General features: G+C 50.3%; 1 protein-coding gene across 3 annotated transcripts in view; it reads left to right on the top strand.

Moving 5' to 3' along the window:
• Positions 1–1,016: 1,016 nt before the first annotated feature.
• PCSK6 (proprotein convertase subtilisin/kexin type 6) overlaps positions 1,017–19,190 on the top strand; it is a 188,749-nt gene continuing 170,575 nt past the window's right edge. For all 3 annotated transcript variants that reach the window (XM_024232758.3, XM_024232759.3, XM_063716323.1), the window contains exon 1: positions 1,017–1,367. In XM_024232758.3, coding sequence (XP_024088526.2) covers positions 1,017–1,367 — 351 coding nt within the window. The remainder of the gene's footprint in view (positions 1,368–19,190) is intronic.

Below are 19,190 nucleotides of genomic sequence, written 5' to 3'. Positions count from 1 at the left end.
CCTCACCCTTCACAATTCCTTGGTTATGGCGTGAACATTTCCATACACCTCCAGGGTGCTTCTCCAGGGTGCTTCAAATCATTATCCACTGGATACCAGGCTGCTCCAGGCAGCAGGGGTGAGGATGATTCAACTGACTTTCCCACTGCTGGCCCCAGCTCAGTGGGTGCTTTTAAGAGTGGACATCGTCTAGTGAACACCTCCCACATGGCAGGCCCTGGGCTCATAAAAACCAACGTTTATGGACAGCTTATTGTACAGCAAAAGCTGACCTCATCCTCAAATCAGCCCGACGGGGTAGATCCCACTGTTCCCCCCATTTTACAGGTGGGGCAGCTGCCCTCAGCCAGGACAGTCATTTGCCCAAGATCACAGCGATGCTAAGTGGACGGCCTGGGGGTTCACCTGCACGGCCTCTGCCTCCTAGGATGGGCTGTGGCCTCCGCGAGGGGCTCTGGGCGGTGGTTTCTCGGGTACACGCTGGGGAGCCCGGCTAATGCGCCACACGCCTCCGCCCTGTTCAACAGGTCCCTTCAGCCAGGCTTGGTCCCGGGCGATCCGCCGTCTTCCCGGCAGCCGCTTCTCCCCGGGACCCCGCACACGGGCGAGGCCTCTGTCTCGGGAGGCGGGCGGGGCCCCGCCAGGTGAGTGCGGCCTCCGGGTGTCCGGCCGGTCTCGGGAACAGCGGACTCACCTGCGGCGCCAGGGCCTCCCCGCTCCCGGCACAACTCGCGGGGCTCGAGGGCCCCAAAAGTCGGCGGAGAAGCTCCCCCGGTGGGGGGCGTTTCGGGCCTCCCGGACGGGTCTCGGCCCCCGGAGCTCGGGCGCAGGAGCGCGGGCCCGGGGGCGCCGCCGGGACGCGCGGGCGGGAACGCGCCGCGGCCGCCTCCTCCTCCCCGGCTCCCGCCCGCGGCGGTGGCGGCGGCGCTTCCCCGGCGCGGAGCGGCTTTAAAAGGCGGCACTCCACCCCCCGGCGCACTCGCAGCTCGGGCGCCGCGCGAGCCTCTGCCGCCGCTATGCCTCCGCGCGCGCCGCCTGCGCCCGGGCCCCGGCCGCCGCCCCGGGCCGCCACCGCCACCGCCACCGCCGCGGGCTCGGGGAGCGTGGGGGGCTCGGGGAGCGCGGGGGGCGCGGGGCGCGCGGGGGGCTCGGGGCGCGCGGGGGGCGCGGGGGGCGCCGTGGGGCCCGGGCTCCGGCCGCTGGCGCCGCGTCCCTGGCGCTGGCTGCTGCTGCTGGCGCTGCCCGCCGCCTGCTCCGCGCCCCCGCCGCGCCCCGTCTACACCAACCACTGGGCGGTGCGGGTGCTGGGCGGCCCGGCAGAAGCGGACCGCGTGGCCGCCGCGCACGGCTACCTCAACTTGGGCCAGGTGAGTGCGAACGGCCCCGCGCGCCGAAAACTTTCCCGGCGGCCTCCGGCGCGCGCGAGGGGGGCGCCTCCGCAGTCCTGTCCGCCGGGCCCCGGCGCCGCGCGTGGGAAGGTTCGGGGACCGCGGGGGGACGCGGCCGGGGCGCCCTGCGGGGGGGGGGGTCTCCCGGGAGGGCGCGCGCGCGGGACACTCGGCGAGGGGGGGACTCGGGGTCCCGCGTGGGCGCCCACGCAGGTCCGGCCGCAAGTCCCCTGGCGGTGCCGCCCGACCCTGCGCTCGGAAGTGCGGCCTCGGAAGCCGGGGCGGCGCGGACACCTGCCGGGCCCCGGGGGAGTCGGGGCGTCGCGCGCCGTCCGCCGCTGGGTCCTGAGCGCCCACCCAGCTCCCCCCCGCGGGGACCGGCCCCTCTGCCCTCGACGGGCGGCGCGAGCTCTGGACCCTGTGCGCGCCGGCGGCTGCGTGGGTGACACGAGCGTGGCCCGGCGTCTCGGGGACTCGCGCTCTCTCGGTGTCCGCCGCTCCCGGGGGGGGATGGCCCGGAGCCTGCTCGCTGGAGCCCGGCCACCGCCGGAGAGGCTTTGGGACAGCGCAGGGCCGGGGGTCCTGGGTTTAAAACCTCTCCAGGAGCGGAGGGAGGGCGCTTCGTTTGCGGGCTTCTGCCGCGGTTCTGATGGCGGAGCGGTGTGACCTTTGGCAAGTCGCTTCCCTGACAGGCTCCTTTGCAGTCAGTGGCGATGTCTACACTGTTGGGTCGTCGGAAAGATCGAACGTTGCATTGCCACAGAGCCTGGACCGGGGCCGGCGAGGAGCCCTCCCAGCCCCGCACCCGACGGGCTTGGCTGTCACCTCTTCTGTCAGTGAGCGAGCCGGCCACGCCCTGGGCACCAAGGCGGCACCACCCTCAAAGGCCCCCCCGGCGGGTCCCTTTTTCCTCTCTCAACCAGCTACCGGGCTGAGGGGCGGTGAGTTGGGGTGGATCCAGGTGTATGGCTCCTGGAGAGGCCATTATTTTGGGGTCACACCAGGGGACCTCTCAGTGCAGTTAACAAATCTACAAACTACACACGCAGAGGATTAAGTGACAGGGAAGCACCGACTCCTGACTCTAAACCTTAGTGCCAGGCAGTGTTAAATTTAGTTTCATCGTTATCCGTGGCAGAAGCCAGCAAGGTGTGGTGGCGTCCCTGATAGAAATGACATTTGTTCTGCATCCCAAGCCCCACGTTGATGTGCTGTTAGGTGTGTGGCCTGCTGGAGGGGTAGATCTACCATTTGAATAATAGAATCTTTACAAGGCAGGTTCGAGTTTGTCTGAAAGAATGCTAGCACATCTTTGGAGACCTTTTAAATATATGCATATATATATAAAATGTTACATATATACACGTGTACGTACATACATATGCACACATGTATATCCATATATATATTTATTTTTTTAACCACTCAAGTCCCTCTAAACATTCCTGTGATTTCAGATTTTGCCTTTGGGTAGCACTGACTTCGTTTGTCTCTGTAGTTCCCGACTCTCCCTGGCTGCTTGTCCAGGCTAAAGAAGGTGTTCCTCATGTTTGCGTAGTGCCCCTGGCTCCTGCCACACTTCGCTGCTGCGCCCAGGTGGCCCAGCAATTTGTCTTCGCTAAAAGTGACTCTTAAACTACATGATAAATTACAAAGTGCCTGGGTTTCGGGATTCTAAAATTAAATGAGCAGAATGGAGCTGAAGTTGAGCTGTGAGCTCACACTGCAAGAGAGAGGCAGAGAGGCACAGGTAACTCTCCCCGGAAATTTCTGTCTGTGGGAATAAAAATGCCTAACCCTTGGCCATGCCGCCCCTTTGAGACAACCTCTGTCAGACTCACTGAGTTCTTATGTGCAGTCTGCTCTCCTGATTTTGCAGATGGGAGAGAAGATTCCCCCCGATGCACACTCCGTACCCAGGATATTCTGGGGAGTTAATCGGTGTCTCCCCAGCTCTGTCTAGTGCAGCCAGCATGAATGCCACGCAGCCTGGTCACTCAGGCATGGTGCTGGCAGTGGCACTGCGGTGACATTCACTAACAGAGAGATTAGCTGGTTGGGGATAGGAGCTGTCTCAGAGGCTTGTGTGTGATTACTCACGGAGGGCCTATTACTCTTTATTCCAAAGCAAGCTTTTCTTTCCCCACTCTAAGTGCACTGCTAATGTGGAAAAGGCCTGGAGCATTTGAGCCTCTACCCACTCAATAAGAACTCTTTAAAAACCTTATTTGCCTTTTTCTCAGCCAGGAGAATTTGTGACTCATAAATAAGATGTAGATATTATTAGCTTTGACTTACAGATGAGTAAATGGGGGTGAAGTGAGGGAAGGAAGCTGTTTGTGTTCACATGGTATGCATATGTCACCTCTGACAGTTCCATCCCTGCTCATTTTCTTCTGCTGTATTCTCTGGTCTGAGATCTCCTTTGTGAAACTCTTTCTTCAAGCTCTTAATGGGCAATTAGTGTTATGTTCTGTACTTGCCTGAAGCACAGCCCTGGTTTTCTCCCAGATAGTTGCTGTGCTCCGAGTTCTTGCTTGCTTGTTTTACTTTCTTCCATACAACTAATAACTGGATTCAGTTTATTTTACATGGTCCAGAGGTAATTTAGACTGATGGTTATTCACCTTTCTTGAGTCATGGCTCCCTTTCAGCATCTGATAAAGGCTGTGGATCCTCTCTGTTGTAAAATATGCATCACCAGGGACAAGACAAGATAGCCTCTCTTGTCCCTCTACTCATCATTCCAGGTAACACCACAAGATTTCAAAGGGAATAAAAACGTGGAAATTTCCAATGTCATTATCGGCAGATGACATAACTACATGGATAATCCAAAAGAGCCTGGAGATTAACCCCCAGAACTAATAAGGGAGTTGATCAGCATCAGCCACCTGCATGTGAGAAGACACATCTGAGAAGCACATCTGAGAAGACAAAAGAAACCATTCTTCATTCTTGCATAAAAGCTGTGAGATACTTTGAAATAGGTCTTTTAAAAAGGTGAGACTTTTATAGAGAAACATAAAATATTTAGAAGAAGGACTGAGAAAAGAAAGTTTAGGTTGGGCATGGTGGCTCATGCCTGTAATCCCAGCACTTTGGCAGGCTGAGGCAGGCGGATCACCTGAGGTCAGGAGTTCGAGACCAGCCAGACCAACATGGAGAAACCATGTCTCTACTAAAAATACAGAAATTAGCTGGGCTTGGTGACACATGCTGGTAATTCCAGCTACTTGGGAAGTTGAAGCAGAAGAATCGCTTGAACCTGAGAGGCGGAGGTTACAGTGAGCCGAGACCGCACCATTGCATTCCAGCCTGGGCGACAAGAGTGAAACTCTTGTCTCTCAAAAAAAAAAAAAAAAAAAAAAAAAAAGTTTAAATAAATGGAGAGATGCGTTGTGTTCATGCATGGGAGGGCTGGCTCTCAGAGTTGCCCCAATTTAATCTGCAATTTCAATGTAATCTAGTTTAAGCCACGACAAGATTTAATGTGGAATATGAAATCACACAAATGACTTATAAAATTCATATGGAAGGGTAAGGTCCAAGAATACCTCAGACAACTCTGGGAAAGAAGAGGAGGAGGGGAGTTGTGGTAACGACAGTCCAGCAGTAGAGTCAACTCAAACCCGAGCATGTGTGGGAACTTGTACGTGTGAGCTGAAGAGTTACAAATGGATGGGGAAGGACGGGCTATTTACTAAATGGTGCTGGGAGAACAGGCTCTCCCCGTGGAAAAACAATTAGATCCTCACATTACACAACAGTACATTCCAGATGGGATTAAAGACTGTATATAAAACTTTTAGAAAGAACTACAGTGGAATACCTTTGTCACACTGGGAAAGGAGTTCCTAAACAAGTTATGAAAATAAACAAATTTTAAAATGAAGAGATTGATACATTAAGATAAAAATTCTATGTAAACAAAAGCATCATAACAGAGTTAAAAAGCAAGAAATAGACTGGGAAAGTATTTACAATATATAACAAATAAATTAGTACACAGATTATTTTGAAAACTATAAATCACTAAGAAAAACATACATGCCAGGTAGAAAAATGGGGAAGTTTATGAATAGAGAAGTCAATGAAGATAAATCCAAATGACAAGTAAACATAAGAAATGATGCCCAGCTTCACTCAAGCTCGCTGGGGGTTATTGGAGCCCTGCAATTTAGGCGACGATGAGATACCATTTCACACCTATCGGATTTCCCGACACGGAAGAGTGTTAGCATCACGTGCTGGCAAGGATATAGAGCAATGGGAACTTTCAGATGCTGCTGGTGGAGATTGGTATAGTTTGGAGAGCAATTTGGCAATACACGGTGAGGCTGAACTGCACCAGCTGTGGACAGCTAGACATATCCTGGAAGAACTCTTCCCGCGTGTCCGCAGAGAGACTTGTATAAGAATGTCCATGCAGGCATTTTTTTTAAATGAAGGAAAACCCACCTTCCTTGCAGTAGAATAGATAACTAAATCAAAATAGTCACACCATGCAAGACTCTCCAGTGGTTAGAGATGAATAAACCGGATCTAGATCTACACAGATGCATCTCTCAAATAGTGTTGAGAGAGAAAAAAGCAAATTGCAGATGTCCAGTGTGATCATATTCATGTAAACGTTAAGAAACACACAAAGCAGGCCGGGCGCGGTGGCTGACGCCTGTAATCCCAGCACTTTGGGAGGCCGAGGCGGGTGGATCATCTGAGGTCAGGAGTTCGAGACCAGCCTGGCCAACATGGTGAAACCCTGTCTCTACTAAAAAAAATACGAAAATCAGCTGGGCATGGTGGTGCGCGCCTGTAATCCCAGCTACTCAGGAGGCTGAGGCAGGAGAATCGCTTGAACCCGGGAGGTGGAGGTTGCAGTGAGCTGAGATGACAGAACTGCACTCCAGTCTGGCAGATGAGTAGAGTGAAACTCTGTCTCAAAACAAAAACAAAAACAAGCAAAAACAAACCACAAAGCAATACTGTATTAATTATGGATGCTTATAGACGTAGTAAAAGTATAAAAGTGTGGGCTGTAAGGATCTGCATCAAATTCTAGTTAGCAATGGCCTCCAAGAAGGGAGGGAGAGGAGAGGAACTTCAAACTTTATCTGCAGTGTACTACTTTACAACACACGCTTATGTGTGTGGGTGTGTGTATAAACATACATGGATTATATACAAAATTGTGCCTAGACATTTTGTACTTTTTTTTCTTTGTATCAGGGTATATTACATATGGTGATGTGTACAAGCGTGTATATATACACACATAATATATAAACACATGTATATTGATGCATATACCTATATACATAGACATAGATACACATAAAACATTAAAGAGAGAAAAAAGAAAAGGGAAATGCACATTGTACACATACCCCATGGTGCTTCTGGACCATCTGAAGCACACTGTTGGAGACAGGTGCCTGCAAGCCCAGGTTAAGAAGTCCCTACTTTAGATGTCCAGACTGGGCCGATCCACTTGTCAAGGAAATGGTGACAGAGAAACAATGTCTGGCTGCAGGTCGCATGGCCGTTTGGACAGAGCTGGACACGGAGCCCAGGAACCCTTCCCTTCTCGCCTGCTTCTTTCTCCTTCCAGTCACCCTCACTCTAACCTGTGTGCATTATCGCCTTTGACATTGTGACTCAGAAAAGACAAGTTGCTTGTGTGAAGAGGATGGCAGCAAGGTATTCTCCACATACCAAATCACAACAGCTCAGCGTCTGCTGCTCTTGGAAATGATGTTTATCTTAAGGGTGGTTCTTGGATGCCATGCTTTCCCTTGGGTTTTTGCCTTGCCTGGGGTATTGAGCTAGTTTGTTGCTTCTGAGTCTGAACATAAAAAGGCAGGCTGGCTGCCAGGGCCCTAAAAGATCTAAGAGCCTTAAATGATCTTGAACTTGCCTTAAATAGTTTTACTTAAAATAGCTACTGAGCAGGACATACCTGGCCCAGAATTTCAGGTGAGCCTGCACGATTCATCTGTCAGCAGAGGAAAATTGTCATGCTGCCGACAACTTGTTCTTGCAATGAAAAACAAGCCGAAGCCTTAACCGGGTGTTAAAAAAATGGGCCAGAACTTGTTCCAGCCAGAGTGTCAGGGGTTTGGTAGGGACAAGGGGAAACCCGGAATAGCAGTCACCTGTGACCTAGTTCTCTGGGATTGATTTTCGGTCTAAGGCTGTCTTGGTTTTATGGTCTGAGCCAAGCTGGACTGGCTGTGCACGGCTGGCCTGCAAGAGGTTCTGGGTGTGAACTGAGGGACAGAGACAGATGAGGGTTGTGAAGCTCATTGTCTTAACCCTCCTGTCTGACGTCTTCACCCGGATGGTGATGCATTTAGGTGGGCAGGATTTTAATTGACCGGACTGCCCTCCTGAGTCATTGGAGCTGGAGGGGGGAGTGGTGATCGAAGCTCAGCCAGCTGCCATCTGTGGAGCCAGAAAAGCTCCAGAAGGCAGCATCCAGGGGCAGATGCAGAATCAGGACTGAGCAGGTGGCTCAGCTGACTGGACCATTAGAAAGGCTTGAGTTTCTCTAGGTGGAAACCAAGGAAGCAAATGAGAAACACAGAGCTGTTGATGGGCTGGGGGAGGCTGGGACACTGCCTGATACTCCTGCCGGCTTTGAGCTTTGGGTGGTGACAGGGACACTCAGGGCTGTCCAGACCCTGTTCTCCAGTGTCTGCCAACTGCATGCCAGCTGGGGAACATCCTGAGCTTTTTTGGCTCTCTGAGCCTCTGCACGGATTTTGCCATCTAGAAAGTAGTTCCTCTGATCTTCTGCAGCTCAGCCAGGCTGCCGACACCTCTCCCCCTCCTTTTACCAGAGCCCTGCCCTGGGAGGGCTTCCAGGTTGTACTTGCCGTGGGTGGCTGGCCTCCTCCTGGCTCCTGGGACTGGGTCTTGGCCTTGCCACTGACCAGAAGCCCTGGCCTTGCTCCCCCCAGCTGATGTTTCTCCTGACTACTCTTGTTCTGAAGGCCCTCACCAGCCCTGCAGGGAGGTGTCACCAGGTCTGTTTAATGGTGATGAGGCCTTAGATCCAGTTACCTTCTGACAAACCAGTGACTGACAGGCCAGGGCCGGACCCCACACCCTCTGACTCACCTTCTACTGCTGTCACCTTGTACCTGCTTCCCAGACAAAGGTAAATCATCAGACAGAAAGCCTTTCAGCTCTCTGCCAAAATGAACAAATGAGTGACATAGGAACCTCCTCAGATCCCACCAGCCACTGTTTCTCCCTCTCTCCACCTGGTGCGTGCACATGCGTGTGCCTGAACATGCACAGACTCAAAAGGCTGCACACCAGCATCGCTCTGTCTCAGAGAATCTACTGGCTCCTCATCAGCATTGAAACCACTCACGCCTCTCTCTATTGGAGGGAAAAAGAAAAGCCCTCCAGTCGTTCTAGGAAGCCACTCAAACTACACATTTGAGTCACTCACATTTCAGTCACTCAAGCTGCACATTTATCAGCTGGACTAATCATCTTTTGCTGAAACCTCCTCCTTGTGTGGGTCCCTGTCTACGAAAAGAGACCCCTGTCTACCTTAGTGGCAGAGCTGGAGGCCTAGAGGCCACCATCGCCTCCTCCTGCTCCCGTGCTCCCCCAAGCCTGTCTCATTGTCTCCTGAATGGCTCTCAGGCTCCCTGCGTTGCCCCTGCCACCGCCCAGCACAGGCTGTGGCCTCTACCTGACTGCACTGCCTCAGGGCCTCCTCCTGCCGCACCGCCTTGAGCCCTGGTTGTAGCTCCAGCTCTGCCGAACCCCTGTCTTCATGCTTTTGCTTCCTTTCAGGCTTGCTTCTGCTGTTCTTCCTGCCCAGAACGGCTTTACCTGTCACCAGGTTAGCCCCTCAGCCTTCCCAGTTCTGCTCCACTGTCAGTTCCATCAGCCGACTCATCCCGATTTCCCCAGCCCACCGGATGTGCCCTTCGTCTGGGCCCCCAGGCCCCCTGCCACCTTGACGTTGCCTGCTGGCTTGCCTGTTTCTGACACTGGGCTCTGGGCTTCCTGGGTGAGTCAGCCCAAAGTCAGTCCTCTGGCTGCTCTCTAAGGTTAGTTCCGATTCTGCCACCTCTCTGATGGCCGGCGGACGTGCGATCATTTATTCAGCGAGTATGGCTGTGTGCTCTCACTGGCGTGGGCACTTCGCGATAAGAAAATGTGGCCCCTGCCTTGCAAGAGTCTTAAGAGACTCTTGTTTATGAGTCTTTGTGAGGGACCAAGGCCGGGCTCCTGTGCTTTAAGTGTCATTTATTGAACCACCCCCACCATCGCTTTCTCATCCCGATCGTTTGCTTTTTAGAGTCACTTGATAGGCCCTCCCACGTACGTACTTGTGCATGAGGCATGAGGACACCCTCTTTGTGATGCTGTAGTTTGCCTCTTGGCCAGGTCAGCTCCACACTGATCTGAGAGCCCTGTGTACCCTGAAGGCCCCACTAATGCCCTGGAAGCCCCACTAGTGCCCTGGAGCTCACTGTGGATGCTTCAGACCCTGCGGGTCCCGTCATCCCATTAAGCTGTGGTTCTTCCTGATGTCCTTGTGCCTCTGCCCTTTGAGCATCTTGAGGACCCAGCAGCAGGCGCAAGGCCCCCTGTCTAGTCCCGCAAGGAAGGGGGATGAATAGCCATCAGCTGTCAGGAGCCTCACGCTCCATGGGATGGGATCAGCAGCCTAGGGTTCCCATGGCAACCAGCCCATCAATGCCCTCAGTGTCAAGACAGTGGCACCGTGGAAAGGAAGAAAGTCTCATTGTCTTGCCTTGGCCGCTTGGGCATAAACAAGCTGCGCTCCACAGGGCCCGGCAGCCACGCCCGACCTGTGGCTCTGCCCAGCCGCACACGGACCCATTTACTGAATTGGGCTGGGAAGAGGCCATCACTGTTAGTTCTCTAATCTTCCTCGGGGGCTCTTGAATTTCTGCCACCGGCCAGCAACCATCACTTCTAGAGTCCTTGTTGGGAAAATCCATCTTCTCGGTGAGAGTGGGCAGAAACAGCCCAAATGGAGCAGACTACCGAAGCTCTGAGTGATCAGCCAGACCGCCTTGGGGGGAATCCATCAGTGGGTAATGGCATCACTCGCGTTCCTGCAAAGAACCTGAACTTCCAGACTTTCCCCCTTTGGTTTCAAACACCCTGATGACAACTCTCAGACACATCTCCTGTGATCATTTAAGCGGATCACCTTGAGATGACCACTGCTGGGCTCGCCACAGGCGGACAGTCCAAGAAGGTCCTGTCCCCCTTCCTGGACTGTCCACCTGGGAGGACCCCAGCAGTGGTCATTTACAAGAGCTTCCTTCTTGCCTTCAAAAGGCCCAAGTTCACCTCCATAATCATTGCCGGACTCTTCCCTGGGTGGAGATCTGGGAAGGTGGTGGAGGGGAAGGGAGGAACTGCCTCTTGGATAAGGGCCCTCCCACCAGAGGTCAGGCCTGCTGTTCCCTGTCTAGTAGAAGGCTGCATGGGGGTGCTCCTGTGCCCCAAACCGGTTCTGCTCACCTTTCTTGTACCCTGTCCTCCAGATGGATTCCTCCCACCAGCATCTACGTGCACCGACCACAGCCCTGTCCGACCAGCCTCTGGGTCTTTCTCCCCTGCCACCCAGCCGATGGCCGCAGCCCAGGCCAGGCCTGCTCACTCATACTCTCACTGGTGGTGAGTGTCCTGGTGACTGCCTCAGTGGCTTCCCTGACTCCCTTCCAGGCCATTTCCCACACTGCCATCCGTAGGATTCTTCAGAGCCCCACTGCTCTGTGCTCACCCAGAACCCTTCACTTTTACCACACGCTTCTTCATTAAGTCCGGGCCTTTGACGTTCAGGAAACTTTCCATGTGCTTTTTCTTTCTTTTGCACCTATCTGTTGCTGTCGTTTTAACCTGGGGGCCCCTTCCTTGTGTGGTCTACCCGGGCCCTGCCCTTCTTTGGCATTAGCCAAAATGCTGCTTCCTGACCTGCCTGCAGCCCTGTCCTCTCCGAGCTCCATGGAGGGGCTCGGCCATGGCATGTGGGGTGTCTCTCTCCCCTCTAGACCCTCTGGACCACAGTGTCTCATAGTCCGCATCTTTACGTGACTCATTTTGCTTCCTGAGGCCCTAGCGCAGTTCCTGGCACTGAGAAGGTTTAATGAATGAGAAATTGTTAGAATTTTTTATATCAGGACCTGTGATGTCCTGATTCCATTCACTAAAGACAAATGATCCTTACAGCGTGAGTATGGAGAAAATGCTGACCTTGTTATCTTCACTTCTGCTGAGCTCTAGCGGTTTGTGGGCAGCAAATATTTGTGATGTTTCTGTATAGTCAGATATCGCTTGTGCTTTCCACCTTTTGACATCTCTTGGTACCTTGTCTTTGGGTTCTGTGTTTCCTGGGACTGAGTCTGGCTGAGTGATTCCAGTGTCACCTGCAGGGACTCTGCTCTCAAGGCCAAGGCAAATATTCAGTCATCTGTGCCACGTGGCTACTCTGAGGCAGAACGGGCAAATCTGGACAAACCTAGCATCCTAGCCTAGTGTTCTCTGAAGCTCAGAATGAGCATCTTGCTCCTTGGTGGGCAGAAGAACAAGAGGAAAGGAGGGAAAGTGGGAAGGAGGACTGAGAACAGGCGGCATGGGTGTGTCCTGCAGCCTTGGTGGAGCCTGTCCTCTGGAAGGTTTATTTTCTGTAAAGAAGCAGTCTGGCTCGTGCCCGTACTCAGCCTCTCTGTCCCCACACATGACTGTCCTTAGAATGGCAACTGGGTCCTCGGATTCCAGTACCCCACCGTGACTGCCGCCAGCCGCTCCTATGTCAGTCTTGGCTGTCTGTCAGGCACTGCTGATGATTGCCCCCAGAACCCTACTGTTAATCCCATTACACAGATGAGCAAACTGAGGCCCACAGAGGCTGAGTAACCTGCTGTAGTAGGAAGGGTCAGAGCAGGGCTTTCAACCTGGGCAACTTGCATTCCAGGCCGTCCTCATAGACAGAGTCCGTGTCTATCAGGAAAGGCTACAAAGAGCAGGTGGCATGTGAGCCGCCGCAGAACTTGGCGTGGGGCTTTCTGAGTGGCCATGGCAGAGGGGTGCAGTCCAGGCAGATGGAGGGCTGGGGCAGAAGGGACCTGTGAAGGAGTCCTACTGTACTATGGGATCCTCCCTCCTTATCAGGGCTTCCGGCCTGGAGCTCACTTCAAAGGCTTATCTATGCAGGAATGAAGGCAGCATTCTTGATATGGAGTCTAAGAGTCTGAAGGTCGGGGAACCTTTCTTGGATCCCCTCCTTTCTGCCTACAGAACCCTGTGTTTCCCGCCTGCTGGGAGGCAAGTGGAACACAGTAGAACCAGATCCCAAGAGGTGAGAAGAGGCTGGAGGGGGACCCGCAGTGCATAGAGGGTCACATGGCCTAGTTATAAGACTGTTTACACTACTTGATTCTTCTCAGTATAATACAGAAAGGATATGTGGATACAGAATATTTTTGCAACACAGAAAAGAACAAGAAAACTATACAAATCACCCATAGTCCCACCACCCCAAAATAATCACTGTTGACACTTTGGGCCATGACTTTTTGTTTTTTGATTCTGTGTCTGAGTGTGTGTGTGCACACTCATATGCAGGCTGAATATCCTGTATCTGAGATGCTTGGGAAAAGAAATGTTTTGGATTTCCAGTTATTTTAGATTTTGAAATATTTGTATTATGTTCACTTGTTGAGCATCTCTAACCTGAAAATCTGAAATTGGAAATGCTTTGAGTGTCCTGTTGGATTTTGGAGTATTTTAGATTTTCAGGTTAGGGATATTCAACCTGTGTAGGTATGCGTGTACACACAGACACACAGACACACACATGCACACACATATGTTCACCAATGTCTTATACAAATAGGATTGTCTACTTTTGCAACTTGTACCTCCCAAGTCAGTAAGTCTTCTATGGCGTAACTTGTAATGGCTGCTCAGTGTACCTTTGCGTAGCTGGCCCATCATTTATGTAATTCTTTCCTGACATTTAGGTCAGTGAGTTCTTTATCACTGCTTGGGGAGGTGGATAGTGCTGCAGCTGCTCTGGAAGGTCAGGACCGTGCAGGGAAGTGGAAGAGGCTCTGCCACTGCGCTGCTCCCTGCCCCACGTGCCCTGGGTCGCTGGTTATGGCGTCTCATCCCACCTCCCGGCATCTCCCATCTGGCGTCACCAGCCTTGCAGAGGGTCCACACTTGATAACATTTGTTCAGTTCAACTCATTAGGATTTTATTGAGCATTTTTATTTAAAGAATTATACATTACATATAAATTTATAAATTTAGAGTATTATATAAATGCTCCCCCATTGTAAAGAATTCAAACAGTGCAGGTGTACAAAGCAAAATCCAAAATCTCCTTCCTCCCCTCATCCGACCCCTGATTTACTCCTTCCCTGAGATGTCACCGCTGTTCACGCATTAGTATATGTGTCCTGTTTCTGTGCCTTAACAGACAGATACGTGCACATATACACACAAAAAGAATCTTTGTTGTTTTTTTTTTTAAATATAAATGGAATCACACTAAACATGTTTTTTTTGGACCTACCTAGATTTTCTTCACTAACAGTGGGACGTCTTGGGAATCTTCCCATGCTCGTACATAGAGACCTACCTCATTCTTTTTAAATAGTTTTATGGCATCTTAGAGATGCAACATGTTTAGAGATGCAAAATGTTGTTGCATTTTAGAGATGCAACAACCACACCTATGACTGTTCCTTTGATTTGCCTCCAGTTTTTTCTGTTATAAGCAGTGTTGCAGTGGTCATCCTTATTCATGACTGTGTACTTGTGAGAATTTCTGTAGGATCCATAATAACAAAACAAATGCTAGTTATAATAATAAATGATGATTGCTGCCCCTTACTGTGTACCAAGTAACTTTTCACATGCTTTCCTTGTATTGACTCATTTAATTGTAGAAACTCTATGGGGTAGGTGTTATTATTACCCCCATTTTACAGACGTGGAAACAAAAGCACAGAGAGGTTAAGTAACTTTTTCCCAGTTACACAACTTGTAAGTGCCAGAGCCAAGATTTGAACCCAAATAGTCTGGCTGCAGAGAGGGGACCTGCTGAGTCAATGTATGTGTGCAAGTTACATTGTGTTAGACATTGGCTGTGGCTCTCCAAGCAGATAGTGCCGGTTGACACTGCCCCCAGGAGTGTGTGTGGGCCCTGCCGATTTTGTGTAGTCATGACCAATTGTCGTATTTGCCAGTTCCTATAGGTGACAAATGAGATCTGGTGGTTGTTTTAATATGCTTCTTTTCCCTCATTGTTATTCAAGTTAAATGTTGCTTGGCCGGCACAGTGGCTCACACTTGTAGTCCCAGCACTTTGGGAGGCTGAGGCTGGAGGATCACTTCAGCCCAGGAGTTCGAGACCAGCCTGGGCAAGATGGCAAGTTCCTGACTCTACAAAAAAAAAAAAAAAAATTGGCCAAGTGTGTGGTGTACACCTGTGGTCCCAGCTACTGGGGAGGATGAGATGGGAGAATTCCTTGAGCCCAGGAGGTTGAGGAGTCAGTGAGCCAAAACCACATCACCGCACTCCAGCCTGGACGACAGAGCGAGACCCTGTCTCAAAATAAATAATAAAGTTAACTGTCTCTTTATATATTTATTAGCCATTTTAATCCTTCTCTGAATTGCTTATTTATATTCTTTGCCCATTTTTTCAGTGGGGCTGTTTGTCTTTTAATGATTGCTTTCTCTGTATTGTAGATATTCATCCCTTGTTTTTAAGTACGTTGCAGATATTTCTTCTGTCGCTTTTTATTGAACACTGTTCAGAGTGTTTGTTGGTTTTGCCTGTTGTTTTTTGAAGTAAAATCTGCAGCACCATTTGTTTGCCAGGCTTTGGGCTCGTCACTCTGTGTAATTCAGAGAGGAGTAAGACAAAGTCCCCACCTGAAATAGACAGCATGTAACTCTTGCGAGAGGAGTAGTGAATGGAATATAGGGGTGGAGTCCAAATGCTTTAGGATAACGGAGGAGAATGGGGCAGCCTCTCGACTGGGGATTCAGGGAAGCCTTTGTGACCAGTGGCATTAGGGCCAGACCTGGAGGGGTCCATAGAGTGTCCACAGAGGAATGGGAAGTGGGGATGTGTTTGGGCAGATGGATCGTGAGTACTTTAATCTGCGTCCCATCCGAAAACAACTCACCTTCAATGACCCACTGGAAAAGAGTCTCGTGAAGAGGCTACTTACAGGGTGTGCATGGGGACAAGGGAACCAACAGAGGGTGTTGAGGTACCCGGGGACTGGGTAGGCAGTGGTGGGGAGCTGCTGCAGGGATGGAGACAGAACAGTGTTAGCAGATCCTATGGGAGCTGGAGCTGAGTAGGGTGCAGCCTCCTTCTGATGCCTCCATTGGCCTAGGCAGTACTGCCTGGAGGGCTTAGTCTTCTGCAGCACAGAGCAGGGCAGAGAATGGTGGAGAGTGGGTCAGAGGTGTCGGGGGAGGTGGAGGGAGAAAAATCAGCTCAGTAAGGATAAAAGCAGAGATAGAAGTTCTGGATGTGTGAAGGCCTCAGCAACCCTCGATGCCATTAGAGGGTAGGGGGTTCATTTGCTGCTGCTTTTACTTAGCAAACATTTATTGGATGCTGGCTCAAAGCCTGGCCCCGGGCGAGGTGCTAAGTTATAAAGATGGGTCAGGCAGGCTGCGCACCCCAGTGATCACCGCCGTGGCGCCAGTTTTAGCTTTCCACGTGTCCTCTCCAAGGGTCACGGCAGAGGCCTGTGGTTTTATGTCTGTTAGAACCCATGTACCTGGATCTGTGCCTCCTTGTCCCAGTTGGAGTTTATTTAGGTGTGTCTGTCTGAGGACAGATTTTAACATGGAAAAATAAGTCCATTTTTGGCCGCCATTGAATTCAGTCTAACATACATCTTGATCTTCTGCTGTTTTTTTCTAACTTAAGCAAACAAACAGAAATCCCAATTTGTGTTCCTCTTGATAAAGCCCAATTTCTATAGAAAGAAAAGAAACCTTATTGCTGTCCTATCAAAGTAACCATTTATGACTGAGCTCATTAGCGGTCTTATGCACGGCCCTGTTTCTCATTTGCAGGAATATGATACCGTTAGCCAAGAACAAGAAGTTAGATTTGTTTCAGAGGCTTAGACAACTTTATGTATCATGACTTTGATAATCTAAGACCCTCACAACCATTCATTCATTCATTCATTATTTATTTATGTATTTATTTACTTACTTATTTGAGACAGAGTCTCACTCTGTCACCCAGGGTGGAGTGCAGTGGTGTGATCTCAGCTTACGGCAACCTCTGCCTCCCGGGTTCAAGGAATTCTGCCTCAGCCTCTCTGTTAGCTAGGATTACAGGCGCATGCCACCACATCCAGCTAATTTTTCTATTTTTAATAGATATGAGGTTTCACCATGTTGGCTAGGCTGGTCTTGAACTCCTGACCTCAGGTGATCTACCCACCTCGGCCTACAACCATTCATTTTAGCACAAGATGCAAAAGCCTGTTTGTGGGAATAGATGCTTTCTCTTCCCCATGGAATTTTGTGAACTCATTAGTACTTTCTAGGTTTTTTGTTTGCTTGCCTGCTTTTTCAAGGAACTTGCTATTCTACCTTGTTCTGATATTTGGTCAAAACAGAAATGTTAGAAAACCACATTGATTCTTTCTTACACTAAATAATCTTAAAATCCAAATGAAGACTAGGCATGGTGGCTTCTGCTTGTAATCCCAACACTTTGGGAGGCCGAGGCGGGAGGATCTCCTGAGCCCAGAAGTTCGAGGCTGTAGTGAGCTGTGATCATGCCACTGTACTCCAGCCTGGATGACAGAGTGAGACACCCTCTCTACAAAAAAATAAAACAATTAGCCAGGCATGGTGGCATGTGCCTATAGTCCCAGCTACTCAGGAGGTTGAGGCCAGAGGATTGCTTGAGCCTGGGAGGTCAAGGCTGCAATGAGCTATGATCACAGCGCTGCACTCCAGCCTGGGTGACAGAGCAAGACTCTATCTCTAGAAAACAAAACAAAACAAAAACCAATCCAAATGAAACCTCAGAGGTAGGTATGGACACATTAGCTCTGGGAGACTGTCAATATGAGGCTCACATTGAGGGACCGGAACTAACAGACCCACACTTATCACAAGCCAGGTCTTAACAGCCTTCCTTTTCCAACCAGGGAGGAACAGCTCTAAAACCTAACCAGAGGGTCTTTCCACTTTCTATTTTGTTTCTTACTCATAAAGAGCCCTGGGTGTATTTTCTATTTTCTTCTGTCAAAAGTTCAATGGCTACAGAGAACTATAGAAAATCCTGTCTTAACCCAATTTATTTTCTTACTTCAAGTTGGTTCTACTTTCCAGCAATTGGTTCCTTTCCTGGAAGTTGTTGCTTTGTGCTTGGTCTATGCTGATGGCTGTGCCAGCCCGGGCGTCTCATCATGCCAGGGAGCTGCTCAGCCTCCTCCCTGGTCTCTCCTGAAAACTGACCTCCTCAGTGGAGTCTCAATGACCGGGCGCCACCATTGAGAGATCCTTTTGTCACTCCAAGGTTGAGGGAACCTGTTTGTGCACTTGCCACTGTCATTCTCCCCACAGCGTCAGTTTTGTTTGAATCGTGCTGTCAGGTTGCATGAATTAGATTGCAAGTCTCGAGCTTGGGCCATGTTTCTGCATGCACCGTGGGTGTGAAACTGATGCCCGGCAGATTGTCCCATCGTTAGAAACAGTGGACACAGCCGGAAGGGAGCGGCCATGCTGCCCAACCCATTTTCAATGCCATGACTTTGTCCTGAGGCCTCTTCAGGGAGCTGTGTTAACATTGAGCCCAGTTTGATTTCTGCGTCGGCCCCTTCATAGCAGAAGACGACCTGCTGACCGGTGTGGCCAGGCCACCTGGCCATGGGGCTTTGAGGAAAGAACCAAGCCAACAAGTGCTGTCAGTCAGAGCATGTCTCTAGTCTGCCTGTCCCCTTGCTGGGTTCTCAGCAATCTGGGGTGATGCTTCCATTTGATTTTTTTTTTCCTCAGAGGATTATGGAGTTTTCTGGGTCATTTAGCTTTTTTTATCACAATTTTATGTTTCTTAGGTCCATCCATAGGAGAATGGAAAAACAAACGTGATACATTCATTCAATGAGCGCTCTTTTATTCAGCAATAGAAAGGAACAGACAACCAGCGTGCATAACAACGTGCATGCGTCTCATAGACAGGCCAAGTGAAAGAAGTCTTATGTGAGGGTGGCCTGATTCCATTCAGAGGAGGTTCTAGAATTGGCAAAACCAGATGTGGGGGAATGAAAGCTGGAGGTTGACTGTGAAGGCACGTGCGAGACTTTCTGGAGTGATGGCTGTCTTCTGAATCTCAGTAGGGGTTTGAGTTATACAAGTGTGTACATATATCCAAACTCAACAAATGTGTAATTTACATTTGCTTGTTTCATCATATCTAAATTTTATCTCAAAAGAAATAAATCTATAAGCAAATAATGATGTGTATGTTGAAATCTTTAGGGAGATGTATGTTGTATTCTGATACTGCAGTTTACTTTGGAATGCACCAAAAATAAGACGTGTTGACAAATGGATAGAAATATGGATGGGTGGAGAGAAGTTTGATCAAGTGATTTTAGTGAATATGTTAATGATGGATAGAAGGATGGATGGACGGAGAGAAGTATGATCAAGTGATTTTAGTGAATATGTTAATGATGGATAGAAGGATGGATGGACGGAGAGAAGTATGATCAAGTGATTTTAGTGAA

Source organism: Pongo abelii, chromosome 16 (assembly GCF_028885655.2).
Source record: "Pongo abelii isolate AG06213 chromosome 16, NHGRI_mPonAbe1-v2.0_pri, whole genome shotgun sequence".
NCBI lineage: Eukaryota > Metazoa > Chordata > Mammalia > Primates > Hominidae > Pongo > Pongo abelii.
Note: the sequence above shows the minus strand (reverse complement) of the source record. Positions and strands in the feature narration are given on the sequence as shown.